A 23,267-nucleotide genomic window follows, 5' to 3' on the forward strand; every position below is an offset into this window, starting at 1 on the left:
AAGATGGATTGTTTATATTCAAAATAAGCATAGAATGGTGGAATATAATTTAGGCTTTTAGATAATTTGTTTTCTTTTTTTATATATTTCACCTACTTATGTAGAATAATATTTTGTGGAGTTAGGGATATTAATAGTAGTTTACTTTTAGTTGAATAGTATCCTGGGATTAGGTTTGGGAAGTCCGGGGGTGGGGGGTAGGGTTTTTACATTGTGATGTATTTGTGATGTGTTTCTTTTTATGATGAAAATAATAAAAATTTATATTTGGAGATAGTCCCAAAGGTGCTTTTTCATGAGGCAACTGGACTTTCTTGTTTTTCTTTTGAAAACGTTTCAGTTCTCATCCAAGAAGCTTCTTCAGCTCTGACTGGATGGTGGGGAATGGAAGGATTTATACTCCTTGCAGGCAGCTGGTCATTTTCATTCTTTTAGAGAGTCATTGAGGCCACCTGGAGGGCTTATCTGTGCCTTCAGGGTCACCTGAGTGGTGCAAATGGGTGCGGAGCCTTCTGGGAACTGCTGAAAAGATTGTGTTGTAAACTGGAGATAGATGATGTCATATCCTTCCTCCTTTCTTAATAATAATAATAATAATAATAATAATAATAATAATAATAATAATAATAATAATAAAGTTGGAAGGGACCTTGGAGGTCATCTAGTACAAACCCCTGCTCAGGCAGGAAGCCCTATACCATTTCGGACAAATGGCTATCCAGTCTCTTCAGTTTTGACATAGATGGCCTCTTTGACCCCTCTTTCAAACCAGCCTTCCTCTATGTCCAAAATGTGGATTTTGCTGTCTTTGAAAGAGTGGCCTTTGTCTTTCCTTTCCTTCAAAAGAAAAACAAGAAAGTCCAGTTGCCTCGTGAAAAAGCATCTTTGGGACAACGATGACCTGGACGATTGAGAATCTCCATAGACACCGATATGGTAGCTTTAAAACCTGCTGAGACTCATTGGGCGAAAGGGTGAAAGAGATAAAAAGGCAAAATAAATTCAAAGTTTTTGAGTAAGAAGTAATATGCTCAACACAGAAAGACCTGAGCTGACATCCCATTTGACAGAAGATGAATTGCCGAGGTGATAATTGTTGCTAACTGCGATATATTTAGCCAGGTCTGATTAAACAACCCATGGCTTTATGACATGTGATCCTGGTAAATGAAGGAGAAATAAAAGTCTTGTAAGACTATGAGGTTGTCCAATGCCTGATCCTCAGTGATACAAGGCTGATTCTATTAGAAAGGGACAAGTGGCATACAACTGGCCCCAAAGTAATTCTCTCTCAGCCCAACCCACAGGATTATTGTGAGGAAAATAGGGGCAAGGAAGTTATGCTAGATACGTTTGCTGGCTTGAGTTATTTATAAAAAAATAACAAAGGTGGGACATAAATAAATACATATAAACTCCATTCTTTGGTTTAATTCATTAAAAATTAAAACTGAATAAAAATGAACTGAATAGATAATTTAAAAAGGAGTTTTTAGCATTTTAATCAGTAGCTGCTGCCTCTAATTTCACCAAACAATTTAAAAAACAGGATTCCTCATAACAACATATCTATGAATATTCCAATTGCCCAAGAAATATTTCACTGACAGTGAAAAATCAGGGTTTATTTATGAAACGGAAATGTCACATATCATTCTTAATATTAAAAAATAGCAGCAAGCATGAAATAATTACTGGAGATAAAAAAGAGAAATTTAAAAAATGAGGGATTCCAACTTGCATCCAAGCAGTTGATAAGAATAGTTTACAATATAATTAAGACCAAAAGAAAACCTCAGTTCAAAAGTTTTATTGCACTTGGCTGCCAGATGATCGATTAAAAAATATTCTAGTCAATGGTATCAAAAGCCACCAAGACTTCCATAAAACAGAATCTCATTCTCCCATCTAGTTTCTTGAATATTTCGTTCAGAACGCCAACCAAACAGTTAATAATAGCCACTAGTAGAAAGTGGAAAGGGTGCCCAATTACAAAACAAAGCAAAACTTTGCATTTTTCAGCTGGTATAGTTTGTAATTCAAAATATCGGCCTTCTTTCATTGAACTCCTTTTCCACTGTGTAAAGAAAAGAAATCCTTGAATTCATTGAACAACAGTATTCTTATTTGTTTTCCAGTTTTCATTTCTGCTGAATAACTGGATAGTGTGTGTGTGTCTGCTAGGGGGAAAAAAGTGCCTGGAACACATACATTTTCATTTAGCTTCTTTGTTCTCTGCCTTATTATGATTTCAACCAACCATGAACATTTCAATACCACCTGCACTTCCAACCTTTCAGTTTCCAGTCATTTTTGCTGTCTACTGTTCTCTGCTGACATTCCAAACCATATAATCTTTTGCAGGAGATCATGAAATAATCACGCTTATTCTCTGCTCTTCCAGTGACCACAGAATATTGTTTACTGTTTGATTAGTGTTAATTCTGATGTTAATCCCTTCTTGTATGAATGTTGACTGTTGGCAAGGAGATGTTCTGGGGTTTTGGTTATTTTTATGCAATGCTTTGGATGCAGCATCCTCAGACTTCCTGCTGGCTTCCCCATTGACTTTGCTTATGGGAAGCTGACAGGGAGCATCAGAAGTCACTCTTCCTCCTCGTCCTCCTCCTCAGCTGACCTGGGGAACTGCCTGCCACTTTTCTGAGGGGAGGAGTGACAATGGAATGACCACAGGTGGGCAAAAAGCAATGGGAATGTGAGTGACTCCCAACTTCCTACCAATTGACTTTGCTTGTGGGAAACTGGCAGGGAACATCGGAAATCACCCTTCCTTATCCTTGGCTGACCTGTGGAACTGCCTGCCACCTGCTGGAGGGAGGGGGAACAAAGAGAGTGCAGACCACAAGGGAAACTGCAACCCTACTCTCCATCCTGCCATGTCCCCAAGATCTCTCTCCCTCCAGGTAGGAAGAGACATCATCCATCAACCACTAGCACCCTCCAGCCAGCCCTATTTCACCAGTAAGCATCACTTCCTTGCCCTTCCCTCACCACACGCTGTTTTAGGCTTGGTTCCAAAGCAGCCAATCTTCTCTTGCCTGTTGAGCCTCGACACCAGCTGATTGGATGCAGGTCCAAGAGGGAGTTGGGAAAGAGGGCAGTTATATGACACTCTTATCTTCCCTTGCTCAAGGCAATCCCCAGGTTTCTGGGAAGTATATAACAGTTGGAAGGCTAGGTTGTGACTAAGGCAACCTAATGTCATTCCCATGGGTCCTGGCAGTCTATAACCCAGCCCATTTGAGTTACCTTGGTTTAACAATTATTGCCCTATACCTTCCAATTTTGCTCATCTGAAGGTAATAGACAAAGACATGAGCGTCTTTAAATGTGGATGTGCTTATAGGTGAGAGTAGAGATATGGAAAGTGTATTCAAATGGGGTAAGTTGCTATTTGGAATGTTAGTATTGGAGCTTTATCTTTAAAGAAATGGTCTCTATCATGTTAAACTTGGGGTTGTTTTTTTTTTATTTGGTAACTTTAGGATATTGAGGCCATTTTATGCCTTACAATTAAGCACTGAGATGTGGAATGTTGAGTTTAATACATATTAATTAAAATCTTATTGCTTTATTTGGTTCTTTCCCTGGTAAACAGAGTGAAAAATAAGGTTATTTATTTAGATTTGCCTATAGTGAAGAGATGGATTATGGGAAGGAAAAGTTTTATATTTCTTAGCTAAGAGGAAGTGAAGAGAAGAACGTGGGAAGTAACTTTCTTAGGTATTTTTTTTAACCTCTTTTCTTTTCTTCTAATTTGTATCTTTTATGGTTTTATCTAAAACCTTTAATAAAATTACCAAAAAAAAGATTCAGTTCTTCAGACAAGCAATGTTATGAGAACAATTGGGTGAAGCATTGATTCCTATGAGGTGAGACTATCAATCTGAAAGATTTCTTAGTTAAGCAAAAGACACAAACATGCAGACACAAACAAGCTTAAACCCTACATGGACTCGATTTCTTCAATATTCAATATTCTATGCATCTCCACCAGCTCTCCTCCCCTCTTTGTCAGCCTCTTTTATACAAATATAAAAGAGGAGGGGGAAACCTCCATATGGATTGAGCATTCAAGTCCAAGGGACTGGGTCTTGGCCAAATATAACAATGTCAACATTGTAGACATATTTCTTGAGGAAGAACATCTTAACATGTTGTTTTATTTGTGCACTTTACCTTGTGTTTCTAAACAACCGTGGAAGCTCTGCTGAGCATAAGCATACATATCTTTTAAATAAAACAAAATGATAAATTTTTCATCATACCTTTTTTAACACATCTTGTCTTTCTCTTCCGGGCACAATCACAGAACAATCTCATCTTAAAACACTGAAATCTCTTGCTTCACAAGGAAAATACAAATGAAGACCAACCTCTTTTCAAAGAATCATCCCCCCCATCTCTGTATTGATAAAATTTTCTTTTTCATTGGCAAAAACCTAATGTGCAATGACAATTACAGATAAACCTGGATCTTTGACCCTAAATGAGCCTGGAATTATGGTTGTAAATTGTGTCGGTTGTTAAGTGGGTCATCAGGTGACTTACTCAATGTTACCATTTTATTTTGGGTGGCGGATGTTAAGCGAATGTTGTAGTTGTTAATTCAAACCCATTGTCCACAATGGATGTTTTACCAGTCGTATGTTGAGGACTACCTGTTTAAGAACAATTTAAAAGATAGCCTATGGAAGTCAATAAAAAGAAACAACCTTATTTCATATTCAGTGATTGCCTATTTTTGGGGGGGGGATTTATATTTCCTATCTATCAGGAGAATAATCATATATATTGAATACTAAAAATCTCCCTGCACTAAAACTTAGCTCCTGGGGGCTTCATGGATACATCCATGTAGTTTGCTTATCAATAAGAGCTTTGCAACTGCTTTCTTCTAAAAAAAAAAAAAAGTTCCCAGTATAACTTCCATCCTGGTACTGCCTCATGGTCTCCCATACAAATGCTAATGAGATCAAATGTTTGTCTGTCTACTTATTGATCTATCCATCGTGTCACAAGGAGCTGCTACATAAATTCAATTATTTTGTCTGTTACATTCTCTTTCTCTTTTTGCATCAGTTCTCACTGAAACTATGTTTCAGAAACGACCTTTGCTAGGTGAAGTCTTACTCAACTATAAAGAAACTAAAGTTGATTATTTAAGTCACACACGATTTACTAATGGACCTCGGATGGTAAACGTAAAAATTACTAACAGTCTCAAAAAAACGTAAAGAGAGTGACTCTTACCTTATAAGTAGTCGTCGAGACCTATCGTTCGGTGGTAGTTAGTCCAAGACTTAGAAGGCAACTCCCATATATGCTCCTTTTGGTGTTGACCCAATAACATCCAATTCTTTTCTTTAGTCTCCTAAACCACTTCTGACAAACCTTGCCAAGAAAATTGCAGGGACTTGTCCAAGCAGTCCACAAGAATCAAACCCCACTGAATGAAAAAAAAAAGTACTAGGAACTTAAGTATTGCATCAACTTACACTTAAATCTGCTGTAGAAAACATTTAGAAAATGATTTAAAATGTGAAAAAAAAATTAAACCAAGCAAATGCACCTGCATTGTTACCATCTTTTTTTCAATAGAATAGAATTTCTTTATTTTTAGAAGGCAGAAAATATAGCTTTGATTAGTAAGTCAGTGATTTACTAATAATTAAACAATGACTTAATCAGTGTTACTCAACATTTTGCACATTGTTTACTGTATTTTTTTCAAGGAAGACAAATGAGTATCACAGTAGGCAGGGGAAGAATAATCAAGATGTAGTAATTGTGGTCTACTGTCCAACATTTAATCATGAAAAAAACTTGCCAAATTTAGCAAGAATATCCCCTAAAAATTCCTTCATTGGCTGGCGTCCTATAATAGTAATAACATGTATGTTTGCCTGAAATTGAAGGGGCTTAGTTTTGATCACATAAGAATAGATCATCTTGTACATTTGTTATATTTATATTGTATTCACACGCTGATTTGAATGCACAGATAAATCAGGATAGAATGCTACGCTTGTGTGTCTCAACAATGAAAACTCCTGGGAACATGAGTGAGCATTTAGTTGTTGGCTGTTCCATGAAAGGCACATCTGTACTGCTATTGTAATCACTTGGGACTACAACAGAAAAACAATATAAAACTTATGCATCAGTAAAAATAACTCCTCTTAAATATGAAAATAAAATAAAAGCAAGAGTACCATCTCCCATGAAACAAACTTATCTAGATAATCAAGGAAGAACCTTCTAAGTGTGATACCAATGAATCACAATTGGCATATACCTATTAATTACTGTGAACATAATTTTCCAGAATTCAGAAATAAAGCAATTAGAGATTTAAACAAATGTTTGTCACCAATTCCCTTGGGATCATACATTTGAAAGAAAATGTATTATACAAATATTTTGGTAGTTTGAAGGGGTTGTTTAATTAGATATTTCTTCTTCCTGATAGCTCTGGAATCTATCTATGATAGATACCATAACTATCCATGATAGATTCCATACTTCAATACACGGAATATTCAGCTGAAAACTGCTCTCACTTTCTTGTGGAGACAGCAAATCTGTGCTGATGCATAAATGCTCAAAGGCAGCTGTGATTCAGGCAGCTAACTGACCTCTGGGACATCAAGATGCACATGGCTGAGATAGAGAGAAGTCAAGGCCATAAATCCTAAGGCAAATGCTTCAAAAATAGCAAATGAATATTTGACTGTTTTCCAGGATTCATTTTTAAATATCGATTTCTTTTCATTGCATTCCAGATAATATCTTGCTCTGACTGATTCAAGCCCTTCTATCAAAGATAGATAGTTAGAAAAGGTAGATTTTACCAATGTGTGAAAGCACCGATGACAGTGTAGCCGGAAGGAAATAGTTAAACCCTAGGAACAGGACAGTTAAGGCTGAAATAACTGAATTTATGGATACACATAAATACATCCAGACAGCAGCTCTATAAGAATGGGCAAAAATAATGCCTTTGATTAAAAAGAAATAACATTGGTGTTATTTGTTTCACATTCCCAAGCATTCAGCGAGGAAATTTTTAAAAAGCATGAAGAAAAATAAGACTCCCCCATGCACACACACACACACACACACACACACTGCCACACTGAAAATCCTTATTGACATCAGCAGAATATTTGTGAAGTGAGGATGTGTTGAGTTTGTAGTTTCTGATTCTACCAAGCCTCCTGGGCTCAGGGACCAAGTCTTAATTATTTATTAAACCAAGATACGGCTCAAGATCTAGCAATTTAAAGAGTTTAAAGGGATTACTAGTTAGAATGGGGTAGGGTGGGGAGGAAGCAGGAAAGCTTTACATACAATCAGTCAAAAGAAGGCCCAACCTTTTTTAAAAAATCTTTTTGCAAATCTCTTCCATGGAGAAAAATGTCATAATCGTAGCTATGGTATTTCCAACTCATAATTCAGAACTAAAGCTTTCTCTTTGCCTAGCATCCAACAGGAAAGAAATCAACAGAGAAAATGAATGGAAGATGTATCAGACCAGTTAATAAATACAGTCTTGGTATCATTCATCATAATGGAATGTCTTTGGTCTGGTGATCCTCTCTTTTATAACGCCAGGTGTCAACGCTATGACAATGTATGTCAGTCGCTCTGTCAACTGAGAATCAGCAGCCATTTTTACTTTTGCTTCTAACGTGCCTTTTCTCTTCTTTTAGAGTTCAGATGTAGAAGGGGGGATGCTTGAGGGTTTAGCTCAGTGATGGCGAACCTTTTAGAGACCGAGTGCCCAAACTGCAACCCAAAACCCACTTATGCCTCGTCAGGTGCCGGGTGGGTGTGGCCCATTGGGTGGGCGTGGCCCATTGCATGGGCGTGGCTGTGGTGGTAACAGCAGACTGGGTGGGACTAAAAAGTTCAATCAATCAATTCCAACTTTGCAAGATCTTTTTTTTCCCAGCGAGAAGTTGAAATTGACTGATTGATTGAACCTTTTTTTTTTTTTTGCACACGGCGGCGGAGGCCTAAAGCGAAAAGGTTTTATAAAACCCAGCTGAAGGCCTAGGATTGGGGCGACGGTGCGCGTGCCCACAGAGAGGGCTCTGAGTGCCGCTTCTGGCACCCGTGCCATAGGTTTGCCACCACTGGTTTAGCTAGTCATAACAATGTAGAAGTGTGGGAACTCAAGGACATGGTCTGATAAGGTTTTGGCACAGGTCTTGCGTTAATTGGGGAATGTGATTTATGACAGCGTTTGTGGGGTGGGAATTGCGACTTGTTACTTTGTGTCTGGGGGGAGGGAATCTCAGTTTTGGGTTTAACTATGTAAGTGCTGATACTTTGTTTCCTAATAAAATGTTCCTTAAGGAAGAATTCTTGCCTTGAAATTCTTTTACTGGTTTCATCTATCAGAAACATGACATTAGGTTTCCTCAAGTGCAGAATACTCAGTGCAGCTCTGAGTTGAATTAAAAGTGCACCAATCTACAATCTGCTAAAGAAGGATCAGAAGCAATCCTTAGTCATGACCTCAGTGCCAGTTTATGCTAAGTCACAGTTCAGTGCAGGAGTTGTGCACCTGACACAAAGGAAATTTGTTCCTGAAATTCTACATAAAGCCAGAAAGGTGATAAAAACATCTGATTAATCTTTGTAGTCAGTCAGAATCATTTGCAATCACAGCAAACGTAAGGCTGGTGGGAGTTATTAAGCATTTTGGTAGAGGGAAGGGCTCAAAGCAAGAGTTTATTGAGGCAACATTGCAGGCAGATTCATTCACAATTTAGATTATCCAACTTCTTTAGCTGCTGCTGAGAATCCATTGCTGGACTGAAATTCCCCTTTCTTCCCTTAAGCCATCTTCTTTTATCACTGTTTGACTGAGTTCCTTTACTCCTTTATTTCTATCAGAGAAAGGGCACAAAATCCTCCTCAAGTTGAAGTGTGGGTTGGGGAAGTAACTAAAAAGCAATGAAGACAAAGAACTAGGAAAGCAGAGGTTGAAGGAGCTATAGCTTATGACGATATCATTAGGTGATAAATGTTAAGCTCTCTGCACAAACAGTATAGAGGATGCTGCATAATTCGCTTTAAATTACTGAGGTCTAATAGGAATATAGTGTGGGAAGTCAGAGCCCCAGAGAAGGAAATATTAAAAGGGCAGAAAAATATATTTCCTCAAAAGTATTTTAAAAAGCAGAAACCAACTTTGGCTCCAAATCTATCAGAGACGGGGTTCGTTCTGGATCGGGGTATGTTTACGTCTACATTTTGGTAGTCTTTCAACTTCGGTCTCGTTAGTTCTTCTGTTTCTCTTAATCTGCATGCCCCACCCAAACTCTAGGAGTCATTAGCCCCATCACCTGGGAAGCAGGATATGATAATAGGATTAAACCACAGATATCAAGGCCTAGAAAAGCACTCATAAATATCCTCAAGGTTCATGCCACAGGAACAGGAAACTATTCCAAACAGGGCTAGAGGGGGTATAAAAACCTTCTACCCATGTGCTCAGTCTCTTTCTTCTCTCCTCTGCTCTTTTCTGAAGAACCATCTTTCTGCTTCTGCAATAAATTGTAACCTTCTTCCCAAAGCAGTCGCCATGTTGCTTATTTATCCCCGGCTTGGATGAACCAGGATGAAGACTTACTTCTATCAATAGGATACGCTATACCAAAGTTCACTCAATCAAGAAAGGAGGTCAAGTGTATTTAGCCTCCCCATTTTCTGAAGGCCACCAGATGTCATCGGATGACATGGTGATATCATGGAAAGGGCATGATTAATTTTTTGTGGTCTTTTGGGGGGAGGGCAATTTAAGAGTGAAGATGGAATCAGAAGGTCTCTGGGAGGAAAGCCACTACAAGTCCCATCCTTAACCTTCTTAAACCCCAAGCACAAATTGAACATGCACTGTTAAATTTGGTGGGATGCTCTGGCATTGACTAGAGACTCACACGATCCATTCCTGATCAAACACAACACCGTCTGCTCACCATCTTTTTTTTAATTTATAGTATCAGGTTTAAAAGTGGAATCTGCTAAATGCAAAACACCTTCCAGGCACATAGCTCTCAGACATAAAATAACTTCTTCAGGTCACTAATAATTGATATAATTAAATAAATGAGCAATTTTTCATCGGTTGGAACAGCACAATTGATATCAGTGTGTGCGCTTTTTTTTAGCGCAAACAGCACAGGAATAATAAACTCATCAGAAAGGAGGGGATTTTAAACCTAGTTTTCCTCACATCATTGATTAAAAATTAGGTTAGATAAGCCTATCTAAGATGTAATGTGTCATTTGGTTTTCTCCTCACTGAAAATCATAATGACTTTAGTTCACTGCATGCTACTGAATTTTGGCAATGTGGTCTTAGGTAGGGATAGGTTCTGCAAACAAACAAACAAACAAACAAACAAACAAACAAATAAATAATCTTAAAGCTTCCTGTATGTAGGGATAGGTTCTGCAAATGAATGAATAGATAGATAGATAGATAGATAGATAGATAGATAGATAGATAGATAGATAGATAGATAGATAGATAGATAGATGATCTTAAAGCTTCCTGTCAAACAATTCCTATGGACATCATGATTCTACAGTCAAGAATAGTTTTAACAGATGACTCAATTTTTTTTAAAAAAATAAATCCTTGCTTTATTTCCATTTTTTTCTTTCTAAACTTGAGCCCTTAGCTGTGTTGAATGTTTACAGATTTTCTCCCTCCCTCCCTCCCTCCCCCCCTCTGTGTGTGTAAGATACAAGATAGGAATTCTGGGAATTGTATCCAATACCTCTGGAGAGCACCAGATGAGGAATATTCTAGTCAACAGGAAGAACTTAATTAGCCTGCAGCCCTCTGTGGACTTAAAGGAGCATCCAAAGAGCTAAGCTCTGCAGAGACTGGCATGGATGGTCTTATCCCCTTTATACTTGCATCCTCATATTTGCAAGACCTGTACACAAACCCTTGTTAACATATACTTTAATTGTTTTTATTTATTATTGGTCATTCTCAAATGGTTTGTTAGGGTCCATTTCTGTTGTTAAAAATCACAAACATTTGGCTACTGGCGACACATGCAGTTTTTAACATCAGTCACTAATAAAAGAAAAGAGAAATATTCCTGCATTTTTTTCATGAATTATATCTTTCTCCTCCTATTTTAGCACACAGTGGTCCAGAGCACTTCTATATGATAAATTAAAAGGAGAAACTAAATCATAATAAAGAAGTCCACCATGACATTTAATATCCTCCTCTGGAATTGCCTAAAAATAGAATAGTTTTGCTTTGTCCATACTGTATCTAAAACTGTTAGATCAGACATCTATTGATGCCCAGAAAATGCAAATAAATTTTAAATTATAATATGTGTAACTTGTCTCATCCATCTTCTCAGTATCTTAATTCTGAGCAGAGGTAGAACGTTGGGAGATATTTAGGAATTTGGGGAGATTAATTTAGGAACTTAAATTCTGAAAAGACTGGGAAGAGTAACCGAGGCCTTGCATCGGTAGTTTCATAAGTGACAGTGATCAATAAGATGACAAAAGGGAGAAGAGAGCAGACCCTCTTACAGCAGAGATGCTGAGTAATAGCTTTGGGGACAGTCACATACGTGTAACACAGTCACTGAATTAGATTACCAAACAGAAGATCATAAGCACTAGTTTATATATGTCTACAATTTCTTAGTCAGAAAGCTTCTTTTTGTACATATATGGTTCTTTCATGAATCAAGACAAAAGCTTCTGTGTTTCAGCAAAAATATCAATTAGGTTCTGTCATCTTTAAATTATAACTAAAAGCAAGTGGGGCCAAGAAAATGAGCAATGCAGAAGGAGAGCTGCAATACAGGGAGTGGATTGTTAATTAACAAATCAAACTATATTTAAACATTGATATCCCCCATTCCCATTTTAGCTTGTCCATTTACAGAAAATATTATCAGCGAAGCACTGTTCATAATTTGGGGGGTGGGGTGGGGAATAAGAAAAGAAGAAGGGATATAAAAAAATACAGATTGTATCGGTCAGTTTCAACTAAAAAACCAAAAGCCCTCTCATAGGATTTGCCCTAGCTGATGAATGTTATTAGTTCTAAGTGAATCAATATTTGTAACATCTATCAAGGCAAACATTATCCCTATTTTTAGCCTTGCTAAGATACACTGAACTTCAAGTGTCATTTTTACAGTTGTAAAATAAATGAACGAGCCATATTTCATTTCTCTGCCATTATACAGTATAAACAGCATTATACCCAGATGTTATTTCTGAATCATCCACATACTTCATCAGATTTTCAGTCCTGTTATATACAATTTAACCCAACTTGAAAATAAGTTTATGAAAATTAACTACCATTTGTCTGCATTTATGCAATAATTATATGTGGCCCCACTGGGAAAATTATAAATTTCTCAATCCACTCGCCAAAGGCAATAATTTTTAGAGGCACAAGTAACCAAGAGGGTGGTTAAGTAAAAGCACAATTAAACAGACTTTATCAAACTACAAGTTCATTATATTATAAATTATGCATAACAGCAGTCTAACCGTTGAATTAAAGTTGATGGTTTACATTTTATCATTCATCATGTTTATTATAATATAGGCATGCCTCTAAGATATTCTAGAGCAGGGGTAGGCAGCCTTGGCTCTTTTATGACTCGTGGACTTTAACTCCCAGAATTCCTGAGCCAGCATGGTGGCTCAGGAATTCTGGGAGTTGAAGTCCACGAGTCATAAAAGAGCCAAGGTTGCCTACCCCTGTTCTAAAGGAAACAAATAGCTTTGTTCTTTGGGAAGGGACAAGCTAAATTCAGTTTAGGTTTTAAATAATTTTTCTCAAAGAATGGTGACGTGATCAAAATCCAGATGCTTGGCAACTGGCACGTATTTATGATGATTGCAGGATCACGTGATCATATTTTGGGACCTTCTGACAAGCAAAGTCAATGGGGAAGCCGGAGCAAACCTCATTTAACAACTGTCTTGCTTAGCAATGGACATTTTGGGCTCAGCTGTGGTTGTAAGTTGAGGATTACCTGTATTGGTGGACCTGGTACAGTGTGGCTGATTTATGGATGTGAGTTTTACCAGGGGCATCAATATTGTTTTTCATTTTCAATATTTTTTAAGCACTATTTTTATTCTTGATTGCCATCTAGCATTATTTTCTGGCAGTCAGGCAGCTAAACACACCTGTTTAATGAATAAATAAATATTATTTAATTCCTTCTTCCCTAAACTGGTACCTTCAGAGGTGTTGAGTGTAGAAGCCTCAGAAATCTCAGCCAGCAACAACAACGAGGTTCAATGGGAATTTGGAAGCTGGAGGAATCCATTTGGGCAAAGGAGTTAAGGGTTAATGGAGTTCTGCAACAGAGAGACCCTTTTGGAAAAAATACTCTTTACCTACACTATTGAGCAAAGGAGGGTGCTGTGTTCACATATATCAAAAAGCTTTCAGGCAATCTCAAAATATATCAACAACACAATGGGCTTTTAAAACATTGTACTTGTTTATTGATAAGATACTTGTGAGCTGACTCACATATAGCCTGCATCTGCCTAACCAAACTTTCTTTTAAATTCTACATCAGTCTAGCCATTCTATGCATGTGATAAAAGAGCTGTAGTTCTTAAAAATGTGTGCACTTTAATAAAATTTGTTAGTTCGAAAATGTAATACCAATGCTTTCTGGGTATATGTGTGTGTGAATCAAAAGACCCCTTAAGGATCACACATTAGACACACAGTCTGAATAATAAAAGAAAAAAAGAAAAAAACACCCACAGTTTCGGTACTCAACATGGTAGATTTTTTTTAAAAAAAAATGTTTGGAAGCAATTATCAAAACTGAATTAGATCACTTCCTCCAAATGTTTTAGTTGATGTGTGCAATTCTGTAAATATCCAACCATTTTACTCTTAACCTGAATAATATCATCCTAGATAACAGATGTACGTCGTAAAACCGAAAATGTTTCTAAAGTGGATACTTTTCTAGAAAGGCATTCCTTTATATTAGATAATCTATAACTAGGCCAGTTACTTTGATGGATGTTAAAACAGTCTTAAGTCTATTGCATTGCAATGAAACAGTTCCTTATCCTAAAGCAGATAATTAAATGCAGTAAGGATCTGTAAATGTGGATTCCATCAGCCAAAAGCAGCCAGATACAATAGTACCCTGTGGATTAATATATGGTTTCTGTGACCTCTGGAGATGTACAAGGGGAAAAAGTGCAGCAAGATTGTCAGGACACAATATAATGCTACTAGTCATAGTTCATTTTGCTGAGTGACAAATCATGCAGGACTGTTGCAGTAAAAGAGGACTATAAATGGTGTTATAAGCTGAGGCTACCATAAAGAAAGAAAAAGAAAAAAAAACTAAGTCAATGTAAACTAGATCAGAGATGCCTATGAGACCATGGAGCAAATTTTTTAAAAGCCAATTTAAACTTGCTAAACTGTATCCTATACTGCTCTCCATAAATTGGACTTAGTTTTATTTCATCTTTGTAACTCCCAAAAACTAAGTACCTTTATGTTAAAAAAAAGATCTTTCACTCTCTTGTTTTTCTCTCTCTCCTTACCTGTTTCTTCTTTTGGCAGTCTCTTTAAAAGACAAAAACCAAGTGATTTTTAATTTGTTTTAATTATTTGGCAAAAAGCAAAAATTCTGAGGTAAGGTAAGGTTCAGGTAAGAATTCAAACAAACTCTGTTAACTGGTATTTTAATTCAGTTTTCTTGGTAATCCTTCAGCTTCAATCAAATGCCATCTAAAACCATATTTCTACCATGTAGGCACCTTATGGAAACCCTAAGCAAGTACATCATGACTATAATCTCTAAAAGGCAGCTTGTTCTGGAAGACTTATCATCTTAGCTCATTCTTCTACAGGAAAAGGACATCTCTCAAACAAATCCTGGCAACTATTCAGTTTGTACATGCAAACTTTAAAGAGGAATTAGGCCTGAGGGTATCTATGCAAAACCATCCTCAAAGATGCACGTCTACACATTTCCAGATGAGTTTTAAGAATTCAAGGATATATCAAGGGAAGGCAGGGATATTTACAAGAGCTATTTCAAACCTTATTTGGTTTTCATCAGCCAGACATACCCTTCTGAGATTCGAGCCTGGGCTGTCTGCATGTTAAGCAGAGGTGTTAGCCACTAGGCCACAGGCTCTTTCTCACTTTGTTAGCTACAAGAGACAGGGGAAGAGGATGAATGCTTTTTTTTTTCTTTTAGAGCACCCTGTCAGCCCAAATATGGGAAAGAGAAGTCTTTTGCCTGTATCAGCTCAACCTATATATATTAAACCACCTTCACTATTTCTGAACAGATTCTGCAATGATCTGCAATGGAACTTTCTGTGGGAATGTTTAGCCAAGGCTTGTATGCGTAAGTTTTGAAAATAAGTCAAAGATAAGCATTTGGGAAGATAACCACCGATGTTTAATAATTTAGTGAGGAAAAAAAATCCCCATTTTTACAAATCTATTCAAATTTCTTTTGAAAGAGCTACATAGCCAAATTAATAAAGCATTAATAATTTATAATAAGACCAATCAGGGAGTAGAGAAATGCTTAAGGTTTCACTTAAAATTGCCAAAATCTGCCTACCTCTAAGTTTGTTTCATACAGAGCCAATTATTATTACATAACTCTTATTTAAATGAATTAATTCCATGTTATTATTTTGACCACTTATATTAAAAAAAATAGAGTTCCTCCTGGCATAAACTAAATAATGTATTTTACTAGCATGCCTAGCTGTCGATTTTTTTTTTCATCACCCAGGGATTAACAGGCACACAGACTTTAATGAGGTTGACAAAAACCCCAGATCATCTTGGCACATGGACCACTTAAACTTCTTTAATTTGTCTGGTAGGTAATAATGACTAAAATCCAAAGTTTATCCCAGAATATTTGCTGAACTACAATACTTGAGCCACAGAGTAACTGAAACACAGGGTTGTGTTATCAGAAACTACCCATTATAATTCCTTAGAAAACAAAACCCTATAAAAAAAAAGAATCAGGAAAGAATTCCCCCCGAGACTCTGGCTTCTGCCTGTAATAAAGTTTTATCCTTTCTCATTCCCATCACGATCAATAAGTGTTAGCTATATTTGTAGTCTTGCAAAGTGGGGGAGGGGCTTTGAGAAATCTACACTTCGAAGGGAAATTAAAATGCACATTTTGGATCTGCTCCCTCCATTCCTGTGTTGATAGAGTAAATTTACAAAATCATAACTGCACTCAGTTTAATGAGCTACAATACTCTGCACAATTGGAAACTGTACTATCAATTATGTGAAATGTTGTCACCACATTCAGCTGAACAGTTTTCCTGCAGGCCATCTCTGTCATCTCAGGGAAGTTAGGGATAGAGGAACCAGTGTTCCCAATCATTTTTGTATAGTAATGGTCCACTGGATCCTTATGTTTCTGCCAACATGGAACAGAACTTCCCAAGGTTTGGCTTACAAATTTGCAACAACAGTGGACAATAGAGCTTGAAACACAAAAAATATAATCCAGTATATATCTTCATAGTTTCTTTTTGCCCAAAGTAAATATCTTGTGCTCTCTCTCTCTCTCTCTCTCTCTCTCTCTCTCTCTCTCTCTCTCTCTCTCTCTCTCTCTCTCTCTCTCTCTCAGAGTTTACGGAATCTGTAGAAGTTCTAGAGCTGTACAATCCCATAAAGCCAGTGGCACATATAATATATCCAACTGAGTTGGGCTTTGTTACTATCTGAATGGGAGACCTCTAGGGAACATCAGGATTTTAATCTAGATTGAATAGTGAAAATTATATGAATGTAGCCACGAGGCCACTAAAAATTGAAATCAGCCCAATGCAATTTTTTTTTAAAAAGTAATCTAATGAAAAAAATGCAACCATGAGTCTAATTTGATTAGAAGGACAGTTATCTCATTACTCTGGAGAAAAAGAGCAAATCTTGATTATTTCCAAACCGTATGCTTGGCTTTACATGTTTAGATAACTAATAACTTTCAGCTCAAAGAGTTAACAAAAAATATTAGTCCCCAGCCATTTCCCAAGCAGTATGGAATATGGATCTTTTGATTATTTAGCTGATCAAATACAAATATAAGCAAGGGCTGTTCTTTGATTCAGCTTATTCCGCCTGCTATCATAACAACAACAAAAACAGTGACCAGATTCAGACCAGACCTAGAAGCAGCAGCAGGAAGGCAATACAGCAATGCAGCCAGCAGTTGAGTGGCAGGGACTGTAATCATAAATGCATTAAGTGAGAAGGGAGGTAGCGTTTCTAATACTTCTAGAACTATTTTAGTTCTGTTTGCAATGTTAAACTGAAAAACAAACAATTTGTTTTCTGCCTTCCAGGTGCATTCAAAAGCAGGCATAAAGGAAACCACAGTACATATTATATGTAGTTCTTTAAAATAATTCTTCGCTGGAAAGTACCTTTTTGTTGTTTTATACAGGCACTGTTTTCAGCACCATGCTAAAATGAACAGCGCCTGCCTCTCCTATTTCTGTTCCTGTCTTTCTCTTTTGCTCACAAGCCACAGCCAAAATGACACACACACACACACACCCATATACAGGAGACCAAGCTCACCAGGCCTGAAGGATTTTTGGGATTTGCAGAAACATACATGTTTAGGGTGGGAAAATCCTTAAAGGAAGAGAATCCCAAAACCAGCTCAGAGAAGGCTGAATGGTCATCCAATACTACTGAAGTGGAAATGGAGAAACAAATTTGGGGAGGAGATGAAATAGAACATCTTGGAGGAGGTCATAGCTAACAAACTGAAAATCAACAGGACACTCCACACTGTGATATTTTATGGCACACCTCATCAGCATTTAAGGAATTGTTCAACTGACTTTCCAGTTGAGAAACTGTAAAAGGCAATGCCTTACCCAAAGACAAAACTCAAAGATACTTACTTAAAAATGCCATCTTATTCTACAAATATGTGCGTAGTATAATTAAAAAAAACCCTGTGGTTGTAGCATCAAGTAACATTTCATATTTTTAAAAATGCAAATAACCTGTGAAACAGCAAGATTACTCATATGGATTATGAGTAAAAACAACCTCTACCATCATCCAACTCAGAATGTGTATTTCTTTTCTAGATCCAAAGGATATATAGTACGCCCCTTCTATTTATAGTTAGTCTTAATAAAATCACTATCCTCATCCAGGCTAGGCACCCTTGCCTTATATTTTATGACCATTACAAGCATATTTCTTAGGCTGTTTGCACATTAACATAAACATTGCTTAGCAACCAATTGATACTTTAAACTCCAGGCATCAAATGATTCTATGATTCTGTGAAATGCAAGATGGGTTAATGAAAAGAACCTCTAGTGGTTTTTTTTGATAATTTATATCTCTGTGAATACAGATTCTTCCAAATTAGACCAATGACAGAACCTAATATTTAGAAACTCATGCCTTCCATATGCAGATTAATGACTGAAATGTTGGCAGTATAGATTGCTTTTTGGTTAGAATTAAAAGCTGGGATCCACTTGCAAGAATCCGTTGAGCTTGATGTACAATGGTTGACTTTGTTTTTTGTTTGTTATAAAGTAAGATAATGGCAGAAGATGGTTTTTCTTCAACTAATACTTTTATGACAAAATTGTTTAACATGCACTCAGCAATTTTGGAATCATGCAACATCTCCTTTTCAGCTACATATCTTATGTCTATCCCATCATGCTATACAATATTCTTCATCCTCTGACTTTTTTTAGTCATCAGTATATGTCCTCAATAATCCAAAACATCTTTCCGTTCCTGGGCTATTAAAGTAAACCAGTGACAATAAGTGAGCCAATAGGACAAGACCAAGTTTGCCCGGAATATGAACTGATCAATGAATATGCAGTTGTTCCTATTTCACATCTTACTTGATACAAAGTGGAAGCAAGGTCATAGTGATGCAGAAGCACACATCAAGTTTCAAGAGAAACCACTATAAAACCATTGGCTTTGCTCCAAGCAATGTTTTAAGGAATTGAGACATATCATTCCAGCAGACAGATATGCTGAGATATCAGTATCCATACATTTAATTAAGGGGAAATCATTGGGTTTTGCTAAAACAATTGCTATGGGAAGTTGGATTTCTCTGGCTTCTTTCTCAAGAAAGATCTGTTCCTAACATTTTCAAAAAGCAAACTGGAACACAGCATGGAAACACGGCTTTCCCCTTTTCTAGTCATCCTTCAGAACTGGGGAAAGAACATGTGACAGGAGAAGGTAATTAGAATTAAAAAAACTGCAGTATTAAAGGACAAATGGAGGGAAAACAGGAAGGCAGAGCTTGGGATGCAAGTATTAAGGGGAAATCTTTCCCTTGAAGGAATTACTAGACCAGGGGTAGGCAACGTTGGCTCTTTTATGACTTGTGGACTTCAACTCCCAGAATTCCTGGGCCAGCCACGCTGAGGGGAAAGGGAGAGGTTTCCAAGCTGAGCCAGGCATTCTGGGAGTTGAAGTCCACGAGTCATAAAAGAGCCAAGGTTGCCTACCCTTGTACTAGACTAATCCAGGGCTAAATTGTGGGCCAGATAATCAGGTCTGGACTAAACTGTATCAGAAAGGTCCAAAGACAGGGTCACATTTCAGGCAAAAATCTTGGATACATTTCTGGTATGGAGAAAAAAGTTGAGGCGCACTAAACACAAAGAAAAATATAAAGGCAACAAATGGAAATTGGTAATGAAATCAGTGAGCTAAATTAATGCGGGCCAGAGGAATATGGTAAGAAATGGCTGGAGAATGGGTTTGGGGTGGAGGAGAGCATGACCACTGGCTATTGGTTATGCTCATGTATCTTTAATATGAACTTAAAAGGACAGAGGTAAAACTTCAGGTTTCATATCTTCTTAGCATCAGTGGTATGATTTTAGTATATTCTAATCATGAGCAATCATACAAACCACGGCATAAATAATTAGTGACCATCTGAAATACCGTACTGTGGTAGGAAGAGGACCAGCTTAAGAAAACCAAATGAGAAACTAAGGGGTTCTTCATCAGGAAGGCAACTGGGAGAAAGTGGAAGGCAGGAACAGAAGGAAAAAATAGCCCTTCCCAACTAAAAAATAGCCCTTCCCAACTAAACAATCTTCAGACCTGAGGGATCACGCCCAACCACTTCCTCCTAGATGAGAGTGACAGGAGTCACAAACCAGTCTTCTGGGTTCTATGGGAAGCTTGAGTTGGAAAATGCAAGCAAGACCTCAAGGAAACCTGGAAGCTAACAGGTTGGGAGCAGGAAGGGGAATGCAGACCTTGGAAAACCTGAAGAGGGGAAGGAAAAAAAAAAAAAGGCCCCAAGGGAGAAGGTGAAATTTGAGGGTATGGGAAAGTGTGCCAGCTGAAGGAAGGAGAGGAGGGGGTGAAGAGCATCCAGAAAGGGCAACCAGGGGAATAGGAGAGACAGCCGAAAGCCTGATGCTGCCAGGTATAGCTGCACGAGCACCAGTGCGGGTTTCTTCACCCTATGAAGTTTGAGATCACTTCCACCGGCCTCCAGATTCTGGCAGGAAATGTACTGTAAGACTTTCACCCAAGCACTTCGCATGCTCCTCTCCATTGGGTGTGTGTCCGCGCGCTCGCGCGCGTGTGCTTTGTACTACACCAGCATCTAGATGAGGAGGAGGAGGAGAGAGAAAAGCCAACCGCGTGTGTGTGTGTTCGTCTGTATGTGGACAGCCAGGACGTGTCCAGGGATGCACATTCCTGCAGCAAGAGCACGCCCCCCCCCCTAAGCCGGCAGACACAAAGAGGGCGGGGGAGTGCAGAAACAGCCGCCGCTTTAGGCTTGAAGAGGGCGGGCGAAGGGTAGGTGACACTCACCTGCTTCGAGATTGAAGGAGATCCTGGCCTCGGCTAGGTAAGGCGTGTCACTCTTGGACCGAACTCTCCGGATGGGTCTCCTGTCTATGTCCTCTTCGGAAGAAGCCGCCATTAATGTGGGTACAGTGAGCAGGGTCGCCCGGCGAGCTGGTGTAGAGGAAGCAGCGAGAGGGGTGGGGGTGGAAAAGAGGAGGAGGGCGCACACGCAAAGAAGGAGAAGGGGAAAGAGAGGAGCAGGGACACAGAGAGGGAGAGACACCGGGAGGGAGGGAAAGAAGAAAAAAAAAAAGAGAGAGAGAGAGAGAGAGATGGGGAGAGAAAAGGAAAACCCGTTAAGGATTTCTGGATTGGAGCTGAGCTGGAAACCTTGCCCTGTCACCTTCTGGCAGCCTTGAGCCAAGCGGGTGAGGCTCCACGTGGGACCTTACACAATCTAACAAAGCCTGGTCCTTTGCCTGGAAGCTGCAGATAAAACGGTCATTTGAGAATGGCTCATTCAAGTCCAGAGATTTGCCTATCAAGATTGAGGAGCTTGGTTGCTTCATGGTATTTGGGTAGGAGAGAGAAGCAGCAAGCAAAAGAAGAAAAAAAAAACACCAGCTGAGGAAACACGTGCGACCATTTGACATGGCAATGCATCAGGTGGACACACCTCTTTCTGTGGAGATAGATATTATATATAGATGAAACACACACATGCACAGTACATACGCTGCCCACTCCATTGTAGGGATCACAGATTGGACTAAGGTGGAATGCAAGTTCTTGGTTCTGTGTAAGTGTGAAGCCAGTTATTGTAACTGGCAAATTATGTATTAAGGTTTAGTGTTTGGCCACTATGGTGTTTTCAAAAAGTGATGCCTTGGGGTGATGCATGATCTGAGCAGCCTCTCTTTTTTAAAAAAAAAATGAATGCAAGAATGAAAACAAATGAGGTGCTGGAATTCCAATTCTTGGCGTTTCCATCAGCAATGTCAACAAAGTTTTTGGAGTTGAGGTTCCAAACACACCTTGAGGTTTACAGTTGGGAACGTCTCCTTGGCAGCAATGTCATAAAAACTTCCACTTGTGTGAATTTCAGCTCCCAGGATTCACAGTAATGACCATTCTGGTTGAAAAGTTCTGGGAGTTGAAGTTCATAGGAGATTATAAAAAAAAAGTTCTCTATTTTTGCCAAATGATGAATAATTGTAAATATGATTAGTTGATACAGCAGACACAGCAAAGTAAACCCTTTATAGTAAAAAATTTAAGTGCTCCTAGAATTTAGACAAACAACAATGGTAAATAAAAAATAATAATAGTTGAGTAGATTAATAGTTTGTCTATACCAGGGGTAGGCAACCTTGGCTCTTTGACTCGTGGACTTCAACTCCGTCCACGAGTCATAAAAGAGCCAAGGTTGCCTACCCCTGGTCTACATAAACTATATTTAAGGAATCACTTTGTAGCACTCAGTATTTTCAGGAATGGACACCATACAAATTAAATAAATACTTTTTATAGGACTTTACTGGAAGGCAGGAAACAACCCTAAGTGCCTTGCGTGAGAAACTATTCTAAGAACCTGTTTCAGTAACTCTATTAATACTGGATAGATCTTTCTAGTGGAATTTCAGAATCATAAACTGTACAGGTTAGAAAGGGCCTTGGAAACAATGGACTCTCACCCCCAGGAATCCACTCTTAAGCACCCCAACATCTACTCAAACATCTTCAGCAATGGGGAATCCATTGCCTCCTGAAGGAGTTTGTTCCGTTTCTGAACATCTCTTACCAGGAGGCAATGTCTCCTGCTATAAAGAAACTGGGAGATGATCTTGAAGGAAGTAGGCAAGAACTACAATATTACCTAAGCAAAGAGGGTCGGAAAGGTCCCTTCAGTCCTGGGGGAAAAAATGATAGTATTCAGAAGAGAGGCAGGGTCTCTTCAAGTTCCCCTGATCCTCTGAGATATAACAGAGAAGGGATGTAAAATGCAATCAGGCTTGCAAGGTTCTGTATTAATTGTATTCTCAGTAAAGTAAAGCTCTCAACTTCCTTTGAAGTTGGTTTCCTGATTGGTTCTACTTTATAGAGCTGATACCTGGTGACCAATAAAAAAAATCTACTTTCTCTGTTTAAAGATTCCCGCTGCTGCTGCTGCTGCTGCTGCTGCTGCTGCTGCTTCTTCTTCTTCTTCTTCTTCTTCTTCTTCTTCTTCTTCTTCTTCTTCTTCTTCTTCTTCTTCTTCTTCTTCTTCTTCTTCTTCTTCTTCTTCTTCTTCTTCTTCTTCTTCTTCTTCTTCTTCTTCTTCTTCTTCTTCTTCTTCTTCTTCTTCTTCTTCTTC

The 23,267-nt window shown here is 38.3% G+C and overlaps 1 protein-coding gene across 1 annotated transcript in view; it reads right to left on the reverse strand.

Annotated features, from left to right (window-relative positions):
* Positions 1-21,483, reverse strand: part of LOC107282977 (phosphatase and actin regulator 1-like) — a gene marked incomplete at its 3' end in the record, with an annotated part of 193,223 nt that extends 171,740 nt beyond the window's left edge. Inside the window, exons 1-2 of the mRNA XM_015810819.1 lie at positions 21,318-21,483; positions 20,939-21,085 (exon numbers count right to left, since the gene is read on the reverse strand). Coding sequence (XP_015666305.1) covers positions 20,939-21,085; positions 21,318-21,483 — 313 coding nt within the window. The remainder of the gene's footprint in view (positions 1-20,938; positions 21,086-21,317) is intronic.
* Positions 21,484-23,267: the final 1,784 nt, after the last annotated feature.

The sequence above is a fragment of the Protobothrops mucrosquamatus genome, unplaced genomic scaffold, assembly GCF_001527695.2.
Source record: "Protobothrops mucrosquamatus isolate PMUCROS unplaced genomic scaffold, P.Mucros_1.0 scaffold23, whole genome shotgun sequence".
Lineage (NCBI taxonomy): Eukaryota > Metazoa > Chordata > Lepidosauria > Squamata > Viperidae > Protobothrops > Protobothrops mucrosquamatus.